The 25,862-nt window shown below is 37.2% G+C and overlaps 1 protein-coding gene across 11 annotated transcripts in view; it reads left to right on the top strand.

Moving 5' to 3' along the window:
- Positions 1 to 25,159, top strand: part of DMXL2 (Dmx like 2) — a 55,160-nt gene extending 30,001 nt beyond the window's left edge. Inside the window, exons 20-45 of one of the 11 annotated variants that reach the window (XM_056345385.1) lie at positions 293 to 462; positions 1,789 to 1,886; positions 2,046 to 2,211; positions 3,189 to 3,453; positions 4,204 to 5,303; positions 6,404 to 6,595; positions 8,170 to 8,246; positions 8,876 to 9,003; positions 9,674 to 9,922; positions 10,833 to 10,871; positions 11,513 to 11,694; positions 12,052 to 12,182; positions 13,186 to 13,271; positions 13,513 to 13,714; positions 14,812 to 14,929; positions 15,727 to 15,789; positions 16,186 to 16,272; positions 16,372 to 16,493; positions 17,264 to 17,402; positions 18,008 to 18,068; positions 18,155 to 18,282; positions 19,843 to 19,920; positions 20,489 to 20,580; positions 21,165 to 21,217; positions 22,331 to 22,548; positions 23,676 to 25,159. In XM_056345385.1, the coding sequence (XP_056201360.1) occupies positions 293 to 462; positions 1,789 to 1,886; positions 2,046 to 2,211; positions 3,189 to 3,453; positions 4,204 to 5,303; positions 6,404 to 6,595; positions 8,170 to 8,246; positions 8,876 to 9,003; positions 9,674 to 9,922; positions 10,833 to 10,871; positions 11,513 to 11,694; positions 12,052 to 12,182; positions 13,186 to 13,271; positions 13,513 to 13,714; positions 14,812 to 14,929; positions 15,727 to 15,789; positions 16,186 to 16,272; positions 16,372 to 16,493; positions 17,264 to 17,402; positions 18,008 to 18,068; positions 18,155 to 18,282; positions 19,843 to 19,920; positions 20,489 to 20,580; positions 21,165 to 21,217; positions 22,331 to 22,548; positions 23,676 to 23,885 (4,454 nt within the window). In that variant the 3' untranslated portion in view covers positions 23,886 to 25,159. Of the gene's footprint in view, positions 1 to 292; positions 463 to 1,788; positions 1,887 to 2,045; positions 2,212 to 3,188; positions 3,454 to 4,203; positions 5,304 to 6,403; positions 6,596 to 8,169; positions 8,247 to 8,872; positions 9,004 to 9,673; positions 9,923 to 10,832; positions 10,872 to 11,512; positions 11,695 to 12,051; positions 12,183 to 13,185; positions 13,272 to 13,512; positions 13,715 to 14,811; positions 14,930 to 15,726; positions 15,790 to 16,185; positions 16,273 to 16,371; positions 16,494 to 17,263; positions 17,403 to 18,007; positions 18,069 to 18,154; positions 18,283 to 19,842; positions 19,921 to 20,488; positions 20,581 to 21,164; positions 21,218 to 22,330; positions 22,549 to 23,675 lie in introns of all 11 variants that reach the window. The other 10 variants (XM_056345387.1, XM_056345386.1, XM_056345384.1 and 7 more) reach the window with 10 other exon arrangements.
- Positions 25,160 to 25,862: the final 703 nt, after the last annotated feature.

Here is a 25,862-nt window from a genome sequence, read left to right as displayed (position 1 = left end):
GCTGCTGTGATAACAGTATTTTTCCTTCAGTCTTTCACCACATAACTCCAGTACATATATGAATGGGGTAGTGGAAAACGATGGGAGAAACTGAGGAGAGGACATTCCTAGCAAGCAAAAAGTTATTTCAGCTGTTCCTTTAGCAGCTCTGCTTCCTGTTGAGGGAAACAGCCTCTCGCAGATCTCCCTAACTCTTGGGTGGGAAGATCCCACTTTGCACCTCTCACATATTCCATTTTCTTATTAACAAGTATTAATCGTGTGAATTTTATTATCCTATGTTATTTTTTAGGCTTATCTACTTGCCATTTTGCATGGGCTTTTCATTCTGAGGCTGAGGAGGAGCTGATCAATATGATTCCTGCTATCCAGAAGGGAGACCCACAGTGGTCTGAACTGAGAGCTATGGGTATTGGGTGGTGGGTCAGGAATATCAACACACTCCGAAGATGCATTGAGAAGGTACTTCTTACTGCTTACAAATTACAGTTACATGCTGTTAGGTATGCCTCAACAGATACGCATGGTGCCTTGTATATAGCAGATTCCTTTGTACTCCAGCCCCACCAGGGGACTGTGTAACTAGGTTTTTTTCCATGCCAATTGATGTTGGCAGTCCTGGCTTACAATATTTTTATATTTAACAGTAAGATATATTACAGTTGAACTAGGGAAAAGCCATTTCTGAAATACCTAACTTCTCTGCCCCCTTTATGGTATGTTAAAGATCATACCAAGTACCCTGTTTTTAAGAAGAAACTTGTTTTCAGGTATGTGAGACAATCTGTATTTGTAGATTAAAACGGGAATTATGCTTTCAATTCAGTAGTGGGTTTTATTTAATAAATAAATATATCTAAAAATATTAGTCAATAAAAACTACACAAAGGGTGGTTTTGCAAATTTTATATTTTTTTAATGGAGTACTATAGAACATAAAAGAACTGAACTGCACATAAGTGCAGCTTTTACTCTTCTGAAGAGTCGCAAAATTACTGTTTTATAGAAATATGCACCTATATTATGTAAAACAAAAATTATACCAAATCTCATTAGCATGCAGAGTTTTCTTATGGGAGATCTAATAAGGGATAAAATACAATATATTTTTGAGGTAATATCTAACACTGTTTCCCATAGCTACCAATGAGATTTAAATCCTTGCTTTAAGAATTTCAGCTTCCTTGTAACTTGAAGTTTGATGGATTTGAATAATTACTAGCTTTTGCTTTGAATTACAACAAATAATGCAATCTTTGAAATGTCTTTGGAACAGAAGTACTTAATAGTTTACTGAATTCCAAGTCATCTGTTGTAAGAATACATTTTAAAAAGTTACAGGATACTCAGAGAATCCAGGAGCACCAGAACTTAATTATCCTAGTACTCCAAATCAAATGCAATTACATTTGAGTCCTATACAAAAAACAAACGGTCTTCATTAAAGAAAAACTTAAATTAGCTTAAGTATATGTAAATAATGGGTTGCAAGAGGAATTTCACCTAATAGTATCAGTTGCTATAACGCTTTTAAAGAAAACATTTTTATTTGTAATGTCCCACTGTGGTTGAGAGGGGTTAGTATCTGCAGTTGTGCTGTTTTTCTGACTCTTAAGAACATTTACAATATAACAAGAGCTATTACATATGAATAAAACATTCTGACAGAAGTAACTGTTGTTTTGTAGAAATAATACAATCACCTCGACAATCCTCCCTGACAGAGGATGTTGTTTACTGAAAACATAGCTGCTTTTAGTTAATAATTGTAGGTTTTGCTTACTACAGGTTGCAAAAGCTTCATTCCAGAGGAACAATGATGCCTTAGATGCTGCACTTTTTTACCTTGCTATGAAGAAAAAAGCAGTGGTGTGGGGTCTGTTTAGGTGAGTTCTGCTAACCATAAGGTTGATTAAATCTTAATTGAACCAGGAATGCAAAGCAGAACTTGTTCAAGATTAAGGTTTAATTTAAAGTGATGTTCAAGGGATTGTATGATAAGGTTCTGTAATAAGTAGTTGTATGCATTGCATTTCTTTACACAGGTCCCAGCATGATGAAAAGATGACTGCCTTTTTCAGCCACAACTTCAGTGAAGATAGATGGCGCAAAGCTGCCTTAAAAAATGCTTTTGCTTTGTTGGGAAAACAACGCTTTGAACAATCAGCTGCATTTTTCTTGCTAGCAGGTTCACTGAAAGATGCAATAGAGGTATCCACTTTTGAGAAACTAAGTTTCAGTTTCTAATTTGACCTATGTAACTGCATCCTTACAAGCCTTTCTCTGCTGATGTTTTCACAAATTGCGGCAGCAAAAATTGTACAGTATGTCCACACATGACCCCCTTGTGCCCTGCAGGCATACCATTTACCCCCACACTACTGTGAAAAGCAGCTTGGAAGCTGATCTGAAAGTCAGAATAATTGTTCAGGTACATCAGTCCTCAGTGGAAGCACTCTTAGGAATACCAGTCATGACCCTTCCAGCAAAACTTTGTGTGATCAGCGCAGTTAAGTTGTAGCGCTCTGTTCAGCCTCTGGCTATTCTGCATGACCTATTGTTACAACATTGAGTGAAAAAAGGAGGCAGAGTTCTCTTCCGAAGCAGCTCGAGCATCCCTTTTTGGTGGAGCTGTGATGTTGCCTGCCACAAGGGAGGTGAGAGCTGTTAGCCGGATCATAACCTAAGCAGTACCTCTCAGGAGAGAATGAGAATTAGAGAACCTTTATCCTCCCTATTTATATACAGTATGTTTGTCTTTACCTGAGAAGGTAAAGAATTATCCTGAGAGATAAAATTCTGGTAGATGAGATAGTGTGAAGAAGATCTTACCAGTGATATATTAGCATTAAAGCTGGAAGTTATGTTCATTCTACTAGGTAGAATAAAAATAATGACCTTTACTTCTGCTGTATTAATTTTTTACATGTTGATGTACTGCTATGCATACCATAATTCCTGAAATAGAAGAAAGTACACCTCTTTCCAAACACGGAAGAAAGTATGTGACTTGGGTGTATCTCACTTACCATGTTTTTGACCCAAAGATGAATATATAGTTTAAAGAACAGATACACTGAGGAAAAAAATCATCTGTTCTGTAAACACATGTTGCTATTAACTTCACTGTTATTTTCAAGAACTACCTTTCCCTCATAAAGCAACTTTTTCCCCACTTCTTACTGTAGGTGTGCCTTGAGAAAATGGAAGACATCCAGTTGGCTATGGTTATTGCTCGTTTATATGAATCAGAGTTTGAAACCTCTGTCACATATACCTCCATTCTTTATGAAAAGATTTTGGGCTGCCGTAAGGATGGAGCTGGATTCAGCTGTACTAAATTGCATTCCGATCCATTTCTGAGAAGCATTGCATACTGGATAATGAAAGATTACACTAGAGCACTGGACACGTTACTGGAACAAACACCTAAAGATGATGATGAAAACCCAGGTAAGAGGAAACCACTAGTCTGATGGGACAAACTTTTTAAGATAAAGTAGAGAAGGAGAAATACTTTCTTTGTATGTATGCAGTCCTTTCTACTGAGATGCTATTATGCTGAAATCATTAATTGGCTTATCTACTGGCCCACTCAATTTCTGCTTCTTAATAAAATAAGGGAAAAAATCTTTTTCAGTTTCTTCCGAGGACTCATGTCCAACCCCCAAACTAAGTACCAAACTTAGTTCTGATGTCAGACAAGCTCAGGAGGGCCACCTTTGTTTGGTACTTCCCTACAATACCTCTCTGCCACTGTATGCTGACCAGTCTTTATTCCAACGGACTTAAATTCTTGTTCTTGCTTCTAGGAATTAGCAGTGTTCTAGCGGGATTTCCTATCCTGTCTCTTCTGAGATTAATGTTAAGTGACAGGTGGCTGTATAGGTTTCTGTGGCATATTCTCTCCCTTGGGGAAATCTCTACCCGGATGATCATGCCAGCTTTATTTTAGGTCTAGCTGAGTGGATTAAATAGTGAGGCAAATGAGACAACTTAGCATCTTTCTACTCATCCAGCTCATACCTTTAGGGGTTTTTTGGTGGGGAATAAATAAGTCTTTCATTTTGTTTTGGCAACTAGACACAAAACTGTCTCTGTTTTTGTGTTCTGACAAAACTCTGTACCGCAGGAAATACTGCAAAACAGAATAATAGCATTTGAAAGCCATTTTCAATAGATGTTATCTGTTTAATTCCTTAGTTATCGTCAAGTCATGCAATCCTGTGGTATTCAGTTTTTACAATTATCTTCGGACTCACCCTTTGCTCATCCGAAGATACTTCAGCTCACCAGAAGGGACTTTGGCCACCTTAGGTCTAAAAACTGAGAAAAGCTTTGTTGACAAAATTAATCTTATAGAAAGAAAATTATTCTTCACTACTGCAAATGCTCATTTTAAAGTGGGCTGCCCTGTACTCGCTCTTGAAGTCCTTTCCAAAATTCCAAAAATAAGAAAAAAGTCTACTGTGGCTGCAGAGAAAGATTCATCTAGTCCTCCAATACAGGCTGGCGTTTCAGATTCCAAAGCCCTAAGGGATGGTGCTGGAAGTGGCGATATAGACTGGTCAAAGCCAACTTCAACTTCCTTTGCTTTTGAGAACACTGTTGAATCTTCAGCACAATTCGACTGGAGTCAACCAGCGGTAAAATTTGACGATGAGCCTCTTACTCTTGATTGGGGTGAAGACAAAAGTGGGTCAGACGAAGAGGACAAGGATGTTGGTATAATGATGAAAAACTCAAAATCTGATTCTAAGAATGGAGAAGATGATGAGAGAACCTCGGACACCAACATCCCACAAACACCACTTGGGGACGTTTCTGATGCAGGAGACACTGAGGTTGATGTTATTGCTGAACAACTGAAGTTCAGAGCCTGTTTGAAGATCCTTATGACTGAACTGAGGACTTTGGCTACAGGTTATGAAGTAGATGGAGGAAAGCTCAGATTTCAGCTGTACAACTGGCTTGAAAAAGAGATTGCTGCTATGCATGAAATATGCAACCACGACGCAGGGGGCAAAGACTATTGTAAAACATACACCAAAGTAAATGGGGATCTACTCGATCATGATGAAATTATGGATAAGCCAGACATTGGTTCATATGAACGGCACCAGATAGAAAGACGTAGGTTACAAGCAAAACGAGAACATGCTGAAAGACGAAAATGGTGGCTGCAGAAGAACCAAGCTCTTCTAAGGGTTTTTCTAAGTTACTGTAGTCTTCATGGGGCACAAGGTGGTGGTTTAGCATCAGTAAGAATGGAGCTGAAGTTCTTGCTGCAAGAGTCACAGCAGGTAAAAAATTCAGCTAATTTCTGTTCACAGGTGTGAACAGTTCTGGACTGTCAGATTTGTCAAATGCTTAAGTTTGTGCCTAGACAGATGCTGCTTGTGTTCTGCAAGTCTAATGGTCAAGATTGTTTTATTGTTCTTGGAGAAGGAACTTGGTATTTAAGTGTGCTGCTTTTCCACATCCTGATTATTTGGTTCTTAAGAATCTGATGTGACATTGAGGATTAGGCGACCTATAATAATGGAATAGGAATGTTGCTGTTTATTTTGTACCTGCAGCATTATACGTGTATTCCAATGAAATTATAATTTTGATCGCAATATTTGGGTACCCATATAATAAATTAATCTCACAGTTGCTGAAATATGACAAAAATCTCATTCCCTACACCTCTGCAAATCACGCAAGGGAGCTACAAGGAATGGGATCTTAGCTGCAAGGCTCAACAAATAATACCAAGTCAGACAGGGTAGTGCTCCCTTATACTATATGGTGGCATTTTCTACATTTGTTTCATTTGCTGAAAACTACTCTTTTTGTATGTTAATGACTAATCTGAACTACAGCAGGTAATCTGATACTGGGCAAGCCATTTAACTTGCTCTAGTCCTAGATTTCTCGCATTTCAAACAGGAGCAGTAGACACTGGTTTGGTGGTACTAGGCTAAGCACACACTTTTAAGAATAAAAAAAAATTTCTGTTTCCACTTGAGAAACTCCGAATAGTGCAAATTTACTTTTATTATTTAACTCAGACCAGGGAGTACTATGTCAATTTATGCTACAGCAAGTGCATTTCTAGTTAGTGTTTCTTAATAGGCAATCCCAACACTTTGTAATGAACTACATAAAGATATCTTCCTGCACTAAATCAAAAAATGTTCTAGAAAACTTGGCTATCCAGTCTGATCCATGTTATTATAGTAAATAAGAACTTAACTTTAGAGATCAGTCACAGTAAAATCTTGTCTCTACTGAGTAGACAGGAGTGAAAAATGACAAATAACCTTGGAAAAAAATTGAAGATTTAAAATCATCAGGTTTTAAACTTTTTTTTTTTCTCAAAGCAATAATTTTAAAAACAATCTTTTCTTTTAAACAGGAAACTACTGTAAAACAACTTCAGTCTCCACTACCATTACCCACAACACTACCATTGCTTTCTGCAAGCATAGCATCCACAAAAACGGTGATAGCCAATCCTGTGCTGTATTTGAACAACCACATCCATGATATTCTTTACACTATTGTGCAGATGAAATCACCGCCCCATCCTAATGTTGAAGATGTCAAGGTAATGAAAAGCTTTCAGGAAATATAAAATGACTTTTTTATAACATGGGGAGTGAGCATGTGAAAAACGAAACGTATTTGAGTTAACTTTTCAACACTTAACCTTTCACAAGACTGAAAATTCTAGATAACTGCTTGCTTTCTTTTTAATCCAGTTATAGTTCCCTTTCATCCAAATTCTGGTCATTCTCAGGAAACTATTTCAAATGTAAATAACCCTTGCCTCTTAAAACAACACGATCATATAAGTCAGGTAATTATTACATTATCATTCTGGTCAAATCCTGTAGGGAGATTAATGAAAGCAGAGATGGGACACTGTAAGTGACATTATAACCTTCCTTTAATATAGATATTATAAACCTCACTCTAGTGCGAATTTCCTCAAGTGTACTGGTTTTTAAGGAACTGTGGTGACTCACTTTACCTGATTCCATACTTGAGGGTGAATAAACTTTATTCAGATTCAGCAAATAGAGGGGGAAGAAAGCCAAGGAGACTGAGACTATGACCCAGTTAATTAATAAGAAGCTAAACTGTTATTTTGTACATTTAAGTCAGTATTCGTATTCAAAATATTAATTTAAATTTCTATTGACTAAATAAAAGTAGGGAAAAATTAAGAAACTAAATGGGTTTTCTCACTGCAAGGCAGTTAAGTTTCTAAAAGCTAATTTACATCTCATTTTCTCTCCTTTTCCATCCTGCATTATGCTACAGCAAGCGTCTTTCTTTAAGGACTCATACTTCACATGCATTTTCTTTTAAAAGAGAATTCAGAAGAGCTGACACCTGCTAACTCAAAAGCAACTACTTAGATAATTCATCGTTTTAATCTAAGGCCTAGCATTTGATTAAATGGAAGATGGTAGGAAATGATGAAAATGAACACAGGGTGGGACAAAAAATGTTTACATGTTTAACAGTTTGTCAGTACCATTTTTTCTACACTGTGGATTTCATCAGACATTCCAAGAAATCCTTGTATTCCTTCTGTTTAAGAACTGGAGTGTTCCCATTGCATTGTGAGGCAATAATAGTATTATTCTTGTTACTGCTGGAGACTTTTGGAAATCTATAAGTAACTGAGGTAGCAAAGAGATTACAGATAACACATGATACAACGTTTACAGAAACTTCTGTATTTTATGCATACTGAGCAACTACTACTACGCTGAACTGCAATGTTATATAATACAGCTTCCAGGAGCTTTTCATTATTATATTAATCATTCCTTCAGTGTAACATACAATATATTAAAATTAATATAAAATATAATAAAATATTAATTATTCCTTCAGTATACGCATCCATTTCAGCAGTTCTGTATTAAAGTTAATTATTTTGACCTAATATTAGAAGGATTTGGCTGCAATCAAATGATCTTGAACAAGCAGTTGTGATTTTCCAAGTACTGTATGTAAACTTCAAGTAACATTCAGTTACTATTTGCTGAACTTGGATTAAAACTACATTCCTGAACAGCACATTGCCAGCGCTGTTTAGAAAGAGTTGCAGTTTACTCACCTTTTAGATATAACTTATATATGGCTTATTGGCTCTTTCTATTTTAGGTGTACACACTTCATTCTTTAGCAGCTTCACTTTCTGCATCCATTTATCAAGCACTATGTGACAGCCACAGCTACAGGTAAAAACAGAAGTTTTCTTGCAGTCCTACATTTGAGTATGCTTTGCATATCCACGGTGGAAATTCTTCATGCTTGTTGCTAGCTTTGATATGCCAGAGCAGTTCTACACCGATAAAACAACACCAATGGTTCAGATATTTTCCAGTAAATAATAAGAAAATCTGGTATCATTCTCACTTGGGATGCGTCTGAAAAATATTTGAATGCTATTTTCCACAGCATATTCATTGCCAAATAGGGGTGCAGGGGAAATATTTGAGCTAACTGAAGTCAGGTTGCAGTTAGTTTATATCCCAAACCGTACCTGGAAGAGAACGCTGTAAAAACATTTTAAAAAAATTTCTTCAGAACAAATACATTATCAAAAATTTTGAAAAAGCCTTTTTCAATCTGGAGCTATGCATATAATATTCAGATTGGTAGTGCCACATGGAAACAGTTTGAGTTTTAATAAGAAGATGCATTTTGTATACTGTGAAATTATAAAGTTCTTGACTTAGTCCTATAGAAGTTTAAATGTTGTGTTTTCTGATTAAAATGAGAAGCATGTGTATATACTAATACTTTATTACAAAAATATTCTAAAATAGATTCTCATCAGAAAAAAATATTAATTTGTATTTAGCAGTCAAACAGAAGCAAATCAGTTTACAGGGATGGTTTATCAAGGACTGCTTTTGAGTGATCGACGCAGACTGAGGACAGAAAGTATTGAGGAGCATGCAACTCCAAACTCATCTCCTGCTCAGTGGCCTGGTGAGACAAAAATAAGGTTACTTTTAGCACCACATCTCAAAATTATTTCACTGTCCTGTAATATGATGGATGATCAGTGATGGATAAGTGTTTCTGATTTAATTCTCAAATTAATAATAGCCTTTAACTTTTTTATGTATCAAAACAATAAACTTCCTATATGGCAAATATCTTGCTGGAAGAAGAGACTGTGACCTTTAGGATAAACTCAATAAGCTGATAATTTGTCATTCTAAAATGTTTTCCTCCAATCTGCCTCACCACCTAGCAAAGCTATTTCCGTTGGCTGTTTCTGCAGTACTCTGACATCTGTGCTTGGTGCAGCCACCAAAACAACTGCTCCCAATCTATGAGCATAAATTAGTATTTTGAGGTCGGCTGTGGAAACAATGCAGGAATTTCACAGGCAAACTGAACCGCCCATAGTATTTGCAGAGAGTTACAATGCAGAAGTCCCACGCCCAAGAAGGTGCTTTTTAATTTTGATCTCTATGATTTTAGGAAAAATACTAATAGTATACTTCACCTGAATAAAAGTCACGTGGCTATTAGTAGTATATGTTTAACATAAAGCATAGAGGTGAAACATTTCCTTTTTTTATTTTTTTTTTTTCCTCCATTTGTACTCCTACTCATTCAACACAGAACTTTTCCTCCTTCCTCTTTGCAGGTGTGAGTTCACTTATAAATCTCTTAAGTTCAGCTCAGGATGAAGATCAACCCAAGTTAAACATCCTGCTTTGCGAAGCTGTTGTAGCTGTCTACCTGAGTCTCCTTATACATGCCCTTGCAACAAATTCATGTAATGAATTATTTCGACTAGCAGCCCACCCTTTGAACAGTCGAATGTGGGCTGCAGTTTTTGGTGGAGGAGTGAAACTTCTTGTAAAACCTAGAAGACAGTCGGAAAATATTCCAGGTACTTTGTTCTCTAAAGGTCATACTAATTGATTTGCCTTTTATACCTTTTAGCAATGTAGCAGAAGGGATTTCCTTCCTTTTATAGACAAAACCCAAGCAAGCAGAATTTAAATATCTACTAGCAAGAAAACTTACGTTAATTAAAAAGCAGAAAAAATATTAGTCTTGCTGGGTGCCATTACAAAGGACAACTGCACATTTTTAATTTGCCATGAAAACTGTACAGTTATATTGCTAATATTACCTTTAGATGCTTACTTATAACACTTTTCAGAACTTTAAGTCATAATTTTTAGTGAAAAAATAGATTATATAAATCAGTGTTAATACCTATGGGTTTCTGCATGTGAGAGGTCACCGTTACTGTTTAACGACTGCAGTAATGGTGAAACAGTATTTCTGAAACCAATTTTTATTGCAAGACACGATTTCACCTTGCATAAGACCACAGAGCAGACATATCAACCTTCTCTGTCAGAAGAATGGTTCATGCATATGTAAGCTCCAACTAAACCCAGGAATTTTGCAAAGACAGATGAGCATGTCTTAATATACTGCATGAGGAAAAGCACAAGTGAAGATTGAATTCAGCCTCTGGAGGCAAAGGCAACGACAACCATTTGTCATAGATTTAACACTGCAACAATACTGAAAATCCTGCCACACAGACTTTGGAAACAATGATAGGCTTGAAATACATGCAAAAATCAGATGTTCTATACCAGGAATATAAAACAAAACAGTAATGAGGCAATGCACCGAATAAGTATGCACAACAGATATTTGTCATTCATGGAATAACTTAAACTCATTTAGGGCAGTTATTTTCACAAGATGTTAATATGAATAATTTTATATAAAGTCATGTCTTCATTTGAGATGTATTCTGTTTTCCTTTAACCTGCAAGCTGCTACAGCTTCTGATGTTTCAGAGGATGGTAATGAAGGTTTGTAAAAACTTGCAGTGTAGATGAATGTTAGTAGTGGCTTTTTTTAAAAAAAAAAGTTTTTAAATACCTAGTTCCATTGTAATAAAGTAAGTGTGATCTTCAGTGTTGCTTTGCCAATAACACTTTGAAAAACAAATTCCCCATTAATATTTTGATGATAACTATTAAGACATTTTAAATTGTAACACTTTTAAAATAGACTTCAGTTGTCTAATTTCAAATTTTCTTCACTAGAGAGGTCCTTGGTTTATATTTTAAGTAACTACTGCTACTTGTGCAGTTTACAGTTAGTGAAATTGTATCTATTATTTTTATTTCTCAACAAAATTTCTTAATTTTTTTCTAGAGACATTTTTCAGCTAAAAGCTTTTTACTTAAGTTCTTAGGGGATGTAGCTTTTAATCCAGACAATAAAATGTATTTCTCATGATTTATCCAATGTATAAATGCCATCGTTACTGAATTTATCATGTGAACTTTTGTATGATTACACTTACTTTATTTAGGCTGGCTTTGATTTCTGAACCAGTAGAAATTAGTACCAGTAACAACAGTTTTAGTTGCTTCAATCATAAAATGCGGCCACCGCTTCTAAAGATGCAATATTAGTATCAGCTTTTGAAATTACTTGAATTTAGCACCACCTCTTCCATCAGAAGAAATGGATAAACATCGCCGTCGGTTTAACATGAGGATGCTAGTGCCAGGAAGACCAGTAAAGGATAGCACCGTACCACCACCTGTACCGGCAGAGAGACCCTCTTACAAAGAAAAGTTTATCCCCCCAGAACTCAGCATGTGGGACTATTTTATGGCAAAGGTAATTGAAAATGGAAGATTCTCATAAAAGTTCCTAAAAGCATATTTCTTCTCTGTTAACTTTTAAAGGACGACAAAAATAACGTGAAAATTTGGAGGCTTTTTGTAGTAAGCTGCAGAATATTACCCTTGTAATAAAAGATGAAGAGCCTACAAGCCTATTACTTACAAAACATGTCTCTTGCCCATAATAGGGATTAACGCTTTTTCCCTTTCTACTTTTTTATGTTTTAGGGAAACTTATTTATAGGTTAAGTTGTTGTCATTTAAGCTCTGTGACAGTGATAACTAAAGTAAGAGTTGAATATTAAAATATCAGAAAATTGCTTTTATAGCAGGCTTTTATTTTGCGTTGCAGCCATTTCTTCCTTTATCAGACAGCGGTGTTATATATGATTCTGATGAAAGCATTCACAGTGATGAGGAAGAAGACGATGCTTTCCTCTCTGATATACAGATCCAGGAACACAAAGATGCCAATTCTTACAGGTTAGCAGAAATTTCCACTATTTTAGAATACTTTGTTATGTGCTTACCTTTGCTTCCAAATTAAAGAAAATACAGATCCTCTGCACTGTCCAGATTAAATAAAATAATTTTAGAACTGTGGATGCAAGTATTTGTGGTAGTGGGATTATGGAAGTGACAAATTCTCATCACAGTAACAGTTCCCCATTGACTTGCCAGAGGGAAAAAAACCCCAAAAAAAACAAAAACCAAAAAAAAACACAAACCAGATTAGGAAGTCAAGGCTGTGTGGTTCACTTTTTTTGGTGAGGGGAAAAACCCAAAAAAATCCCCATCTGCATTTTTAAGACGTTTTTAAGAACATGAGGTAGGTACCACAATGCCAGCTCTAGAATGATGGTTTAGGCTGATGATTCAAGCATGGTCTTTAGTCTTTGAATGAGGGCCAGATTAAATAGAACACATAAAAGAGCAAATATTACAAGATAAAATGAAATAATGTGGATAATCTCAGCTTTGTAATAATGGAGAAAAACGACGGCTCTCTTGTGTTCTTCAGGCCTCTCATTAGTTCGGACAGCTTTACTGTACAGGATTTGTATCTTTAACATCTGTGAGACTCTTTCAGTGTGGAAGCTTCTGCCATGAATGCCAAACTCAAGTAATTGTCTCATCTATATTCATCGTGATTTCATGGAGAATTTCAGGAGGTGTTTCAGGGGGCTTGTACTTAATTCTCGGTCTTGTAGAGGCCCCTGCACACACACTCTTTTATCTGGGGGAAGAGTACAATAGTGTGGGTTTTGTAAAAGAGGAAAGGGGATGCCATCTGTTGCAGCAAGGTGCCCTCAGAGGCACCCTTATGTTGCATAGTTGAGATATAAGTAGCTTTATGGGTCTGGTAAATCTCAGTGAAGCATCTACACTGTTTCTCTAATCTGTGAATTTGGTAGAAGGATAAAAATATTGTGCAGATAACTGTTAATGTTGTTTTAACACAACTAGATCTATTCTTTTTATACAGCTGGGCTCTTCTGCATCTGACAATGGTAAAATTAGTTCTGCACAATGTTAAGAATTTCTTTCCCATTGCTGGTCTGGAATTCACTGGTATGTTAAATTCTGCTTCATATTTTATTTTTCTGTATAAGTGGTTTTCTTGGTTTTTCATTTTCATTTTTAAATTTAAATAATTCAATACAGTATTTCTTACAATTGCCAACAAGTACATGTCCTTTCAAGATTTTTTTTTTTAATGGTTCTATTATTCAGGCTTTTTATACACACTGTAATTTAAATGATTTATCCTTTTTTTTCCTCTAAGCCTTAGTTTGTTAATATTTCTCTTTAGATCTGCCTGTAACATCACCGCTGGGCATTGCTGTAATAAAAAACTTGGAACACTGGGAACAGATTCTTCAAGATAGAATGGACCAGTTCGAAGGCCCACCACCGAATTACATCAATACTTACCCTAGTGACCTTGGCGTAGGTGCAGGACCAGCTATTCTCCGCAATAAAGCAATGATTGAACCTGAAAACACACCATTCAAGTAAGTGTGGGTTTTTCTAGCAAAACCACGTTCTTTAATCCTTGAAACGCTAGAGGCTGTTTCCATCTAAAGTTAAACAGCCAAAGGAAGGTTGCCTAGATCTTGGGTCTAGCCAATGCTTTACAGAAATCACTTTCCCACGTCCCTTTGTTCTTCTTATGCAGCTGTCTCCCACAGCAGCCTTTCCTCATTCTGCTGCACCTTTCAAAACTGCAGCAAGAAAGGAAAATAAGAGCTGAGCTTTGAGGACTACAAATTAAGGGCAATAGCTGCTGCTGGGAAGACCATATTCAACCTCTTTGACTGTTCTTCCAGTAGCAGCTGTCTCCTACCCTAGCTCAGCAACAAAAGAAAAGAATATTAAGAATTAATTAAATAATTAAGAAAATAATACATGCAGATGTCAGGAGGAGGAGAGAAAATTGAAGTATGATCCTTGTAAAGCCAATCATCCTGTGTTTAGACCAATGTCGTGCTTGCAGGTATCTTTAAACACAGATAGCGAACTATGTTTTCAGCTGAAAAATAGATTGCTTTTCTAAATATACTAAAATACAACTTCAGGTTTGCTCATTATATATGACTTTGGATTTGCATGATTGATACTGCTATAGAATTTTGTTTTAATAAAATATCCCTACAAACATGCACTGTTTCTTTCAAAAATATTTGTCCTTACATCTGAGGCAATGAATTTTAGTTGGCTCATATATAAGCTAAGTATTTGTGAATTATTTTGGATACTGAAAGAAAAATGTAGAAAAATTCTGAAGGGCCAGCATAATTCCAACATAAAAAATTCTGAAGGGCCAGCATAATTCCAACATAAAAACAGTTTTATTAGAGTGCAAATATAGGGATAAAGGCAAGTCAGCAGGTTAAACTGTAGTACTTGGAAGTTATTAACATACTGTGGAATTTTAAAAATGCAAAAAAAAAATTCTCGATACTTGAACAATTAGAGCTTAAACTTGGTGGGTTTTTCCTCAAATGCACCTGAAGTTCAGTCTTTCTTTATCTTTTTTTTTCTGTCCAGCTTTAATTACATTGACGCTTTTTTTTTTTTTTTTTTTTTTTTTCCTTCTTGTGCTATCCAGATCAAAGGATTATTCGGCTCTTCCAGCAAAAAGGCTCTGGCATTTTCTTGTGAAGCAAGAACTTCTTCAGGAGACTTTCATAAGATATATATTCACAAAGAAAAGAAAGCAAAGTGAGGTAAACAAAGGATGTAACTTTTTTTGAAAAGAACCCAATTATAACTGTACCTCAGTCTCTTCAGTATTTCTTTTAATTTTTCTTTCCTTTTTTTTGTTGGCATTTCAGTTTTCTTTCTTTCATTTAACAGCATCTGGATTTTTTTTTTAACCAACATGACTTTCACATTGTTTGTTGAAATACCAACTTAACCGAATATTTTTAAACAAGACATATCTCACCTTACCTTTATGTATTTGAATATTGTCCTAATATAGAAACAGAACACTTGCAATAACAGTAATAAGTAAATAAATTTGAATATTTTTGTGTGTCATATTGAAAAAGAAATTTAAATAAGCTATTACTTTGTGTATATGTATATATGCATGAGTAATATATACATATAAAAGTAATATTATATAGTAATATATAACATGGGGTTTTACGAATTGTACCAGTTACAACTGTAAGGAGTTCTAACTGAAAATTTAAACCAACACATAAGTACCACGGGAAATATAGTATACTATTTAATGTCTTTAAGAATTCCTGTAAGTATGGAGTTTGTGTGTGTATTACTCCTCCATTTATTTACTCTACCATACATTTTGTGTTCATCTAGGAGGCATTACATTTTAAGTGAGTTTGTTTAGATTCCTGTCTTAGTTTCTGTGCCTTTTATAAAAAGTTAAAAATACATTTGTCATCATTTACTGACAGAGTGGCCTTTAAAAATCTAGTTTGGAATGTTTCATTCTTTTTTTATATTTGTTTGTGCATGTGTTTTGTGTTTGTGACTGTGTGATGTTATGTAGTCTGTAGAAGATCGTGTGGAGCAGGTCAAACAAAACTGCGTAGCAGAAGATCACAAAAACAAGGTAGTATCCCTTCTCCCAAACCTCTAGCACATTCTTAAAAGTTCTGTGGAACTGGCTTTTCTTTCTCTAATGTGACTAACAGAAGCTATGTGTTCTGTGTAGTCTGTGTGGCACGCTTTTAATCAGCGAATTAACTTCGGATGTCCTGATAATTGGGATGAGTGAACACCTTGTAAATAGCATTGCACACACAACTTTGTGTTTCTTACACTCAAATAATAACTTTTGGCTTCTAGAACACCAAAGAGTATGAGAAGTCTAAAGTTTAGCTTCCTAAACAATGCTGAGGCCACTGAACTTTTCTTGCATGAATTTTGTATAGATTTTTGCAGTCTGAATATACTATGACAAAATGGATTTTCATGCTACTTGAAATTGCTTATACATGTTTTGTAGGTTGAAGCAGATCTTGGCTACCCCGGAGGGAAAGCAAAAATCATTCACAAAGAATCAGATATGATAATGGCATTTGCAGTCAATAAGGTAAGCCTCAAATACTGCAAGAAGAAAACTGTACAAATACTACAGTAATAAAAACATCTTAATTATAGTTAGCATAAATTTTCTATTTGTGCTGCATAGGCAAACAGCAATGAAATTGTTTTGGCATCTACGCATGATGTTCAAGAACTTGATATTTCGGCTCTGCTGGCTGCTCAGTCATTTATATGGATTGGAGAAGAATATGACCGAGAGTCTAAAAGGTAGGATCGGTTTTTTGTGGTTGTATTCAAGAGCATTGCTCTGCTGTGAGGCTGCATGTACAATACCTGTGTAAGCAGAGGTGGGTCACACAAAAAAAAGTGAATCACTCCTCTTCAGTAGATTTCAGATTGTTTTACGAAAGAGTGAGGAAAGGCAAAAGAACAATTACCGTCTTTGTTTTACTCATGGAGAAAATACAGTTTTGAGGAGTTTGAGTATTTTGGGCATGTCTGTGCTGCACAGTGAAGTAAAATCCCACGGTGCATAAGCTAATAAAAGACGTGCTACCTTAAAAACGCTGCAGTTGCATCACTGCAGCACTGAGGCTAGTTGCAGTAGTTGGTGCTAGTTGCATAATGCAACCACCCAGATTACTGCCTCCTCCATTATTGTGCCCAGAACTGTGAACGTATCGGCTGCAGCAAGCACTCGTCTATACCACACACCATTGCACAGAACAGATACACGTATGGACAGGCAGGTCAGGAATATTCCAACACTATTCCTCTCAAGGGAGCTTATGTTCTCAACATCCCTCTACCACAGTTGGGATCATCAGTTAAACCTTACCTGTTGAGGTTAAATACCGATCGCTTTGGAGCACGTGGAAAGCGTTTGCACAATGTAAGTGCAGGAATTACCAATTTGTAGTCTTGTTATAATCACTTTCCCTACGCGCTGCCATTAGGCTCTTGATAATGAGATAAGCAAACCACGTTGGTAGCAAAGGAACGTTTGCTTAAAGCAGAGCACTACTGTTCTCTTACAGTTCTGATGATATTGACTTCCGTGGTTCTACCACAACGCTCACTCAGTCAACTGCACCCTCTTTTGGAGTGAATCAAATACAACCATCTTCATCTATGCCGTGGCTGGGCAGCGGCCAGACCAGCACTGGCGCTGGTGTGGTAAGTACTTGTGTCGCCTGCAGCTCGGGAGACTGTTACTTGTTTAGTGTATTGGTCAGTAGAGAGACCTAGTGTGCACTCGTCATGCTGTTAGGTCAGTGTTGATGTAAAAGGCCTACGATGACCGAGGCCCAGCCAAAAAGGTGGCCAAGCGAAGCATTTCCTTGTATATCGTGGCATAGAGTTATCGTGGTATAAACAATAATGGGAAGGTCAGGGGTTTCTCTTTTATTGTGGGAACTCTGAGGTAGGACCTGGAATTTCTGGGGACAAAAGAAAACAAAGCAAGCCAATCAAAACCGGAACAATCCCAAACTTTAAATACTCACATTGGGACTAATATCAAAAGTATGTACCCCAACGTGTGCTTAAGTCCTTTGTATAAAAGTGGGTAACGTTAATACTATTTGAACTTTCATGTTTAAAAACCTCTCATAAACAGGCTTTAGTTACTATACTGCAACTACACGTCACTAGGTACAAAGAATGTTAGCTTAACAGGCTTTTTTTAATTGGGGGAAACTCACCGTGTAGTAGTGTAAACAACATTGAAGAGTGTGTTTGTGTCTTTTTTCCAAATTATTTTAATTTTGTTTTATACGAAGCTTATTAAAAGAAATCTGAATAACGTCAAGAGGATGGCTTCACATCCAGTCCATCAGTATTGTAAGTGAATCACACTTAATAGTATGGAGTAGATAATTTTCTATAAAATACTGCAGCGTTAATGAACACCTATCCTATAATCTCAGATCTTACAGGAGCACAAGATGGTAGCGTTCGCATGTTTGAGTGGACAAGGCCCCAGCAACTGGTGTGCTTCCGGCAGGCTGGGAACGCCAGGGTTACAAGAATGTATTTCAATTCCCAGGGCAATAAGGTAAGTACAACAGTTAGGATTTTCCCTTTTCTTTCATTCATAAGGAAATCTTTGGTTGCACTGTGACCTCTCAAACAGCTTAACTGGTGACACACACAACCGCTGAGATGTCCCAGAACGATGGCATAAGCAGTATCGTATCATGGCTGCATATGGAAGCTTTGTAATAAAACTCTGACCCTTATTCTCTCCTTTCTCTTCTGTCGGCTTCACACTGCTATCCCATATCCCATTTGCTGCATTTTCAGACTTCTTGTTCTCCCTGTTCTAAAATCTGTTCTGATTTTGGATTTGGATTTTGATCGAATCCAATTGATGACCTTTTTAAATTAAACCTATTAAAAAAACACACTGAACTAACTTACTTTGTAGAAGCAAACTTGTATCAATCTAGGAACAGCTCTTCTAGAAGTGCTTCATACTTTGTATTCTGGCCAAGATAAAGTTTTGACAGAATGCATGACTAGAAGATACAGATGTATAAAATGCAGCCTACTAGTTGAAGAATGTAAGTATACTCCAGTGCAGTGGAGAGCAGAAAGAGTAGAAGAGAGCCATACAATTTGGCCAGAAATGACTCTCTGAGGTATATGAGGTGCAGAAAACAGAGAGGACAAAGAAGAAAATTGAGAGGAATACCCACCTCTTCAGTATTTCATGTTGCCCATTCTGGTTTTTTAGCAGGTCTTCTCACTGAGAAACTATTTAACTTCATTATAGTTAAAAGCCATAAAAAGTGAATTAAAGGAGTTTGGCTGTGACTGTAAGATAGCTATAAACCAGCAAAGTTTAGAATTAGTTTGAAATATAAAGTATCTCCCAGCATACCTATTTTCAGGCAGCATAAAATCTCATTTAAACTTTTTTTAAAAATTAGTGGTTTGATTATGTTTTGAGATACTGCAATCTTAACATCATGTGGGAATCAATTTTAACCAAGAACTTAAGATGTACTAATAGTCCCCACTGTTTCATGTGGAGGTCACTCAGGCAGGACTTGTGAAACCTGACTAAAAGGAGGAAACATTAAAAAAAATAATAATTATAAGTATTTCTTAAAACATTTTTAAAATACTTACAGGTGTAGAATATGCTGTATAGAATATACAGTATTAATTGTTATGCGTTATGGTTTACAAATAAAGCTCAGTCATTTTACCGTTCCTGATACAGCTTAGTCCTTCCATAATCGTTCTTACCACGCTTATGGCACGCTGTCACGCACCTTACATTACTAAGCATTATCAAGTAGGGTCATGGAGTAACAATGCCTCTGTGAGCTTTAGATTTGACGTTAGGATTTGAAAGGTAAGCTTCCACACTTAGAAAGCCTCCATTTCCAGAAAAGAGTGAAGTATGTAGGAGAGAATCAATCATTAAATAATCATTAAACAATCAGCTCTGAACTCACTTGGCTTCAACTACTTTTTTATACCTGATGCTCGTTGATGATAGTCAGCGGTTTGGTGGGTTTTTTCCTGAAGTCAGCTGTTTACTCTCACGAAGTAAGCATCCCATAACCAGTACGTTACGCTAACGAATGCGGTTTGTTCCTGGCAGTGTGGTGTTGCTGATGGTGAAGGATTTCTGAGTATCTGGCAAGTAAACCAAACCACATCAAATCCTAAGCCCTATCTGGTAAGTAAACAGAAATTTTTATTTTTTTCTTTGTAAAGAGGAAAGTTAAGTCTTTGAGACTTCAGACAGGCCAAGAGTGTAAGAGTTTCACTGAAATGTTTTTGATTTTGCTGCTTTTTCATTGGCATACTTTATCAAAACAACTTTGTAGAATTTCAATGATGCGTCTTTGGAAAACTAATTGCATGATAACCATAAACTGCAATGTAATTACAAATACTACTTCAGCATTATCCATGATTAAATTAAAAATCAGAGCTGACAGTGATGACTTTACCATCTCAAGACTCAGTCAAACTCTTCAGTTCTTTTCACTGCTTCTTAGCAGTACATGAAAGACCATGCTTAATTTGAAATTCAGGTTTGCTGTGGATTTGTTATAGTTTATTTCTTATTTTAGTATCTTTTTATTTTGCACTGGCTTTGTAATCCATTGCTCCATTCCCTGAGGTTTCAAACTGTATTGCCTGTCAGGCTGTCAACATTTAAGACTGCAGTTACTGATAGTAACTTCTAATGCAGGCTACAACTGGTAAGATTGCATCTTTTTGGTTTGTTTTTTTAACAGAGTTGGCAGTGCCACAGTAAAACCACAAGTGACTTTGCATTTATAACCTCTTCAAGTCTAGTTGCTACATCGGGACAGTCCAATGATAACAGGTGTGTTTAAAGAAACAATGAGGAATTTCACCAAATCTACCCATTCACCTCCATAACTCATTAGCTTTTGTGCGTTAACATGTGGCTGACATTTTAAGGCTCAGTGTTCTGAGCTTTGTTACAGCTTGAACTTGCCAGATGATTTATTTCAACATCATTCCTTCTGTTTCTTGTTTCCCAAATTTACTTTTTGTGAGGAGTGGTCAGCAGTTAACCAGTTTTTTCAAAGTGTACTCCAAATGTCACTAGTCTGATGTGATGCTGTTGCTGGGGGGAGAAATACGTTCAGCAAAGGCAAGATCATTCTTTTTCTCCGAAAAGAACAGCTTCTGTAATTTCTTGGTACAGCCTAGGATTAGTTCACATCCTAAAGGTAGAAAGCATAATTCCGCTAGGAAGCATGAAAGAGCACGGAATTAAAGCTCTTAACTCCTTGCACATGCTCTCCAATGACTGCAGAGAGTCAAGGACCTCCTTGTTCAGTCCTGCTGTCTAGGCGCTGACACAGAATGTGACGCTTTCTAGCTCATGTCACCCCATGAACCACTTCAGGCTGTAATGACTTTTTCCCCACCCCCCCTCAGGAATGTGTGCCTCTGGGACACTTTGGTTTCGTCTGGTAACAGTCTTATACACGGTAAGTGCTGCAGTGAAAATTAAACCTCTACTTCTTATTGGCTAAGGAAATACAGTGTGTGTATGCATTTGGGGCAAGGGGAAAAATTTTCACTGGGCAACTGTTCTAAATGCATGTTGCATGCTAATGCCTACACCAGAACTCGTGGTGTATAGTCTCTAGCATGATGTTAGTCTGCTCTGTATAGAAAAGTATGAAGAAAGGAGGTCAACCATACACAAAGCTGGTTTTCCAACACTATTAATGAAGTCTGAAATACCTGAATACATCCTGAAAAAGATATTAACAGCTGAGCAGTTAAGGCTGCATTATTGAACTCTTACCGGTATGCAGGCTTTCACTTAAACTGTCACTGAATTAAGATATCCAGTACTCTGCTGGAGCACAGAGGAAGAGGCAGCTGTAGGTAATAGTAGAAGCAACTCCTTCTGTCTGCTGCCCTTGGCTTAGGGCTGGGTGCCTGAAAAGATGTTTGTGTCTATTTGACCAAGTTCAATAATTTCTTTTTCATGTTAAAAAAAAAAAAGCAAAATTCTAGCATGTTGCTTTATGAAAGAAAAATATGCATAAACGCAAATATAATATCCTGGGCTTTTAAAAGAGCAAATTCATCTATCTTAACATGTGTAAACAACTGCAGGACTTTAAGCAACAAGTACATTCTGAGATTTGTATTTTAGAACTAGCAGATTGCACAGGAGTTCAGCCTCATTTTAAAGAGACTGAGTCAGGGCTCCTGTGAAAAACAGGTTAGGAAATCAGAATATAGTAAATATCTATAAGGTAATTAATACTTAAAAGGATAGCATAGCTACAAATTTAAATTAACTTGGGAATTTAAATGAACGTAATATGGTGAATTTTTGAAATTCAGGTATGTGCCTGTATTATAAAATAAATTAAGACTGCCTGTCATGCTTGCTTTGTGCATTAGATCTGTGTAGCTCTTATGAGAGCAGAAAGCTGTCAGCTGATATGACATTACCCAAATGAAGGAACGTATCTGTCAAGTTAGAAAATATTCAGATAACAATTTGCAGAAGTAGTGAATTTTAAGGTCAAAAACTACTTACAGTTTCAAATCTATTAAATCCTGACATCCTTCTTCTTCAGCCTTCACTTGCCATGATCATGGTGCCACAGTACTTCAGTATGCGCCTAAACACCAGCTGCTGATTTCTGGAGGCAGGAAGGGATACGTCTGCATCTTTGATATCAGGCAGAGGCAAATCCTTTACACCTTCCAAGCGCATGAATCGGCCGTTAAGGCCCTTGCACTGGATCCTTCTGAGGACTATTTTGTCACGGGCTCAGCGGAAGGTAACATGAAGGTAAGGAAGGTCTCGAGGCGCTCAGCCGTATAGGAGAGCATTCAGCTGATATTGATGTCAGTTTATCAGCAGCTGTAAATAGCCAGATGAATGCAGTAACAAAACAAAAACAAACCCCAAAAACCCAAACCTACATTTGATATACGTGACGTTTGCCTTACAACGTGTAGAAAGTTTATAATTTAAACTTCAGTATACTAATACCCTTCTAAAGCAAGTAGGTTTAGTTCTTTGCTAAAGATTAAACAGTCTTTTTAAAGCTACATGACTGAACTTGAAGTGCATTATTTTGAAATCTTTACTTTTCTCTCTTAAAAATGTCCTGGTTTTGCCTTTGGCTGTCTCTCTTTGGAACGCAGGGGGCGCTCAGCAACTTCAGTGTTGTGTAAAGTTCCTGTAGCGCCAGGTTCTGTTTGTTCTCTGATACTGTACCCCCATGCAGCTACTGAGATGTTACAGTAGCAAGGAACAACAACCAAAAAAACCAACACAGAAATACAGTCCCTGTTTTAAAGGGCTTATTTCCTGAATACTAAAGGAACGAAATAGAAGGAGATGGCAGAGAGAAGGTGGGAGCAGGTTTTTTCCTCTTGGCCGGACCGCATACTGTTGTGTGGGCTTTCTGTGCCTCTGCACGCTTTGTGGCCCTGTCCTGATGGGCGCTCCCGCAACTGGGGACACAACAGGCAGCTCAGCCAGCCGTGCCACTGCTCTCGTTAATTACGCAGCTTATGCTCAGCAGCATTCCTTAGCAGGAAAGCTTTTCCAGCTGCTGGAAAGCTGACAAGAGTTATCTCTGATAAAAATGCAACCTGTCAATTTCTGCAGCTTTCGTGGGGTGGGGGGGGAGGGGATCCTGGGAGGGGCACTATGGACCAGGCAACACAGGGCAGCATCACCAGGCCATGTACCAGCTGGTCCACATCAAGGCAGCCTCTTGCTGTCTGGCCTGTGCTTCTGCGGGAGCCTCTCAAGACTCTTGGACTTGTTGCAATTGTTGCTAATCAACAACAAAAAAATACCTTTTCTCTTTGAGTAGGGTTTAGAGCAGCCAGCAATGTGGAACAGAAAAAAACACAAATCCTAATTTTAATCTCCTTTTGTCATTTGTCATTCTTTTGATACAGGTGTGGAGACTGACTGGCTATAACTTAATTCATTCATTTAAAAATGAGCACGCTAAGCAGTCCATTTTCAGAAATATCGGTGCTGGTGTCACGCAGATTGAAACTGTGCAAGGCAATCGTATCTTCTCCTGTGGAGCAGACGGCACCCTGAAAATGCGGGCTCTTCCCAGTGCTTTCAATGTACCTTCAGGCATTTTTGACATTCTGTAGCATTGTGAGCTAATCCTGTTTTTATATAATGTCCATTTAAGTAGCTAAAAACACAGTGATACCCACTGTGGAAAGGAAATGTCGTTTCCTTTCAGAGCAGTTACTGCAGCATTAAATATGATGGGGAAAGATTAAAAAAAAAATAAACACAAACCACTTTTTCAACAGGTGTATTTTGAGTATGCCCACAGGGATCACCAGGGTGGAAATGCACGACTGTAAAAATAAAGAATTAAACCCAGCACAGTCAGGCTTGGATGGGGTTATCGCTCAGTAACTCTCAACTGCGTTTAGTAAGTGTATTGTAAAGATTCTGACAGCTGTCAGTCACTTAACAAGCACTGTGGCTCTACAAGTCAGTAAGCATTTCTGATGTGATTCTGATTATTTTTATTCAATTTTCCCACTACCTGAAGCATGTGTACCACTCCTCATTGTAAAATAGTTTAGTTTTAATTAAGGGTACTCGGTGTATTTGATTTTCATAAGAAAGTGTAATGGATGCAAATGCTGTGGAACGTGCAATGAAGAATGTACTGTGAGACATGTATCATTTTATGTGGAGATATTTTTTTTCCCAGTTAGTATTAACACACACTTGATACTGTAACTTGCACATCAACACATTTTTAAATGCAATGGGTTTTAATTTGCACACTATTGTCCTTTCCTTCTGACAACTACATTTTCTATTGGACACCTGCCTTTACTTTAGGAATGTACTGTAAGCACTAAGTGTTTGTAGTGAAGACATCCACGAATTCTAACCAGCTTTTAGTTTTGAAGTTCATTTATCCAGAAAATAACTTCATTAAATGAAGCTGTTAAGAGAATACCAATGGAACGTATAATGCCACATTTCAGATGAATGTCAGGCTTTATGTGGCCAGCTAGTAAATAGTGGATAAAAACTGGTAATTAAATTATTACCACAGTATATTGTATAAACTATGCAGAGTTCAATATTGTTTGCTTGTAATATAACTAGCTACTGTTGTCGGATGTATTTTTCTGTTGTAAACAAAAAACATGTTCTTAAGAGACTGGAACGGATGTCTGCATATTTAAATGTTAACAAACTGTCTTATTCCTCCAATGAAAATTTTGATGTCTGTGCTGTGTTGTAAAATATACTAGAATAAAAAGCACCTTTCGCCAAAGGTGATTTTAAATTGCAGGCTGTGATGTAGGAGAAGTATGAAAAGAAAGATGAGTAAATGTCATTGTTTAGTTTTCCCTTTGTAAGTTAAATAAATTACTTTTATTTCAGGGAATGGTCCATTCCAGAACTCCTCCTTATGTTTAAATTAATTTAACTAAACCTCCGTGGGCTGATGGGATAGTGCCGGAGCGAGCTGAACCGTGACCTCACACCGTGCCGAGCTGAAGGCCGAGGAGTGTTTGCATTTTATTGTAGCTGCCCTAGCAGCGCCGAAGGGTAACAACTCAGCCCCTTCCCCCCCCGCCAAGGCAGCTGCAAGAAGCCAGCCTGGCTCTGCCCCAGCCCGGCGAGGCCAAGAGGCAGAACGCACTGCCCTGCCTTCTCCCAGCGTTGAGCCCAGTGCTTCAACAGTGCCATTCAGAAACGTAACACGATTTAAGATAAGCCAGAGGTGACAGTTTCTATAATGTGCCCTAAACTGTATAAATTAAACTATATATATTATATATATATACAGTTATAACTTCAACTGTATACTGCTGGAGCTTGCTTTTTAGCCAAAGAATCTACTTTATTAGTACCATCATTCAATTTTTAAAAACACAACACAACCCCAAACCTACTAACCCCCCTCCAAAAGACCCCCACCCCACAGAGGCAGTAGCAGAACCACATACAAAACCATTGCTCTTTATAGATGTATATGCTAGTGTGAAGTATTAATTATGCTTTTTTATTTCGCTCTGCATCTCTCTCCTTAGCATGCAAGGCCTGAGTCCTGGCCTTAGTGAAACCAGCACATGTGCTGAGGAGAG

This window comes from Falco biarmicus, chromosome 7 (assembly GCF_023638135.1).
Source record: "Falco biarmicus isolate bFalBia1 chromosome 7, bFalBia1.pri, whole genome shotgun sequence".
In the NCBI taxonomy this organism is placed as follows: domain Eukaryota; kingdom Metazoa; phylum Chordata; class Aves; order Falconiformes; family Falconidae; genus Falco; species Falco biarmicus.
The sequence above is the reverse complement of the archived record's forward strand: the minus strand, read 5'-3'. Positions and strand labels throughout refer to the sequence as shown.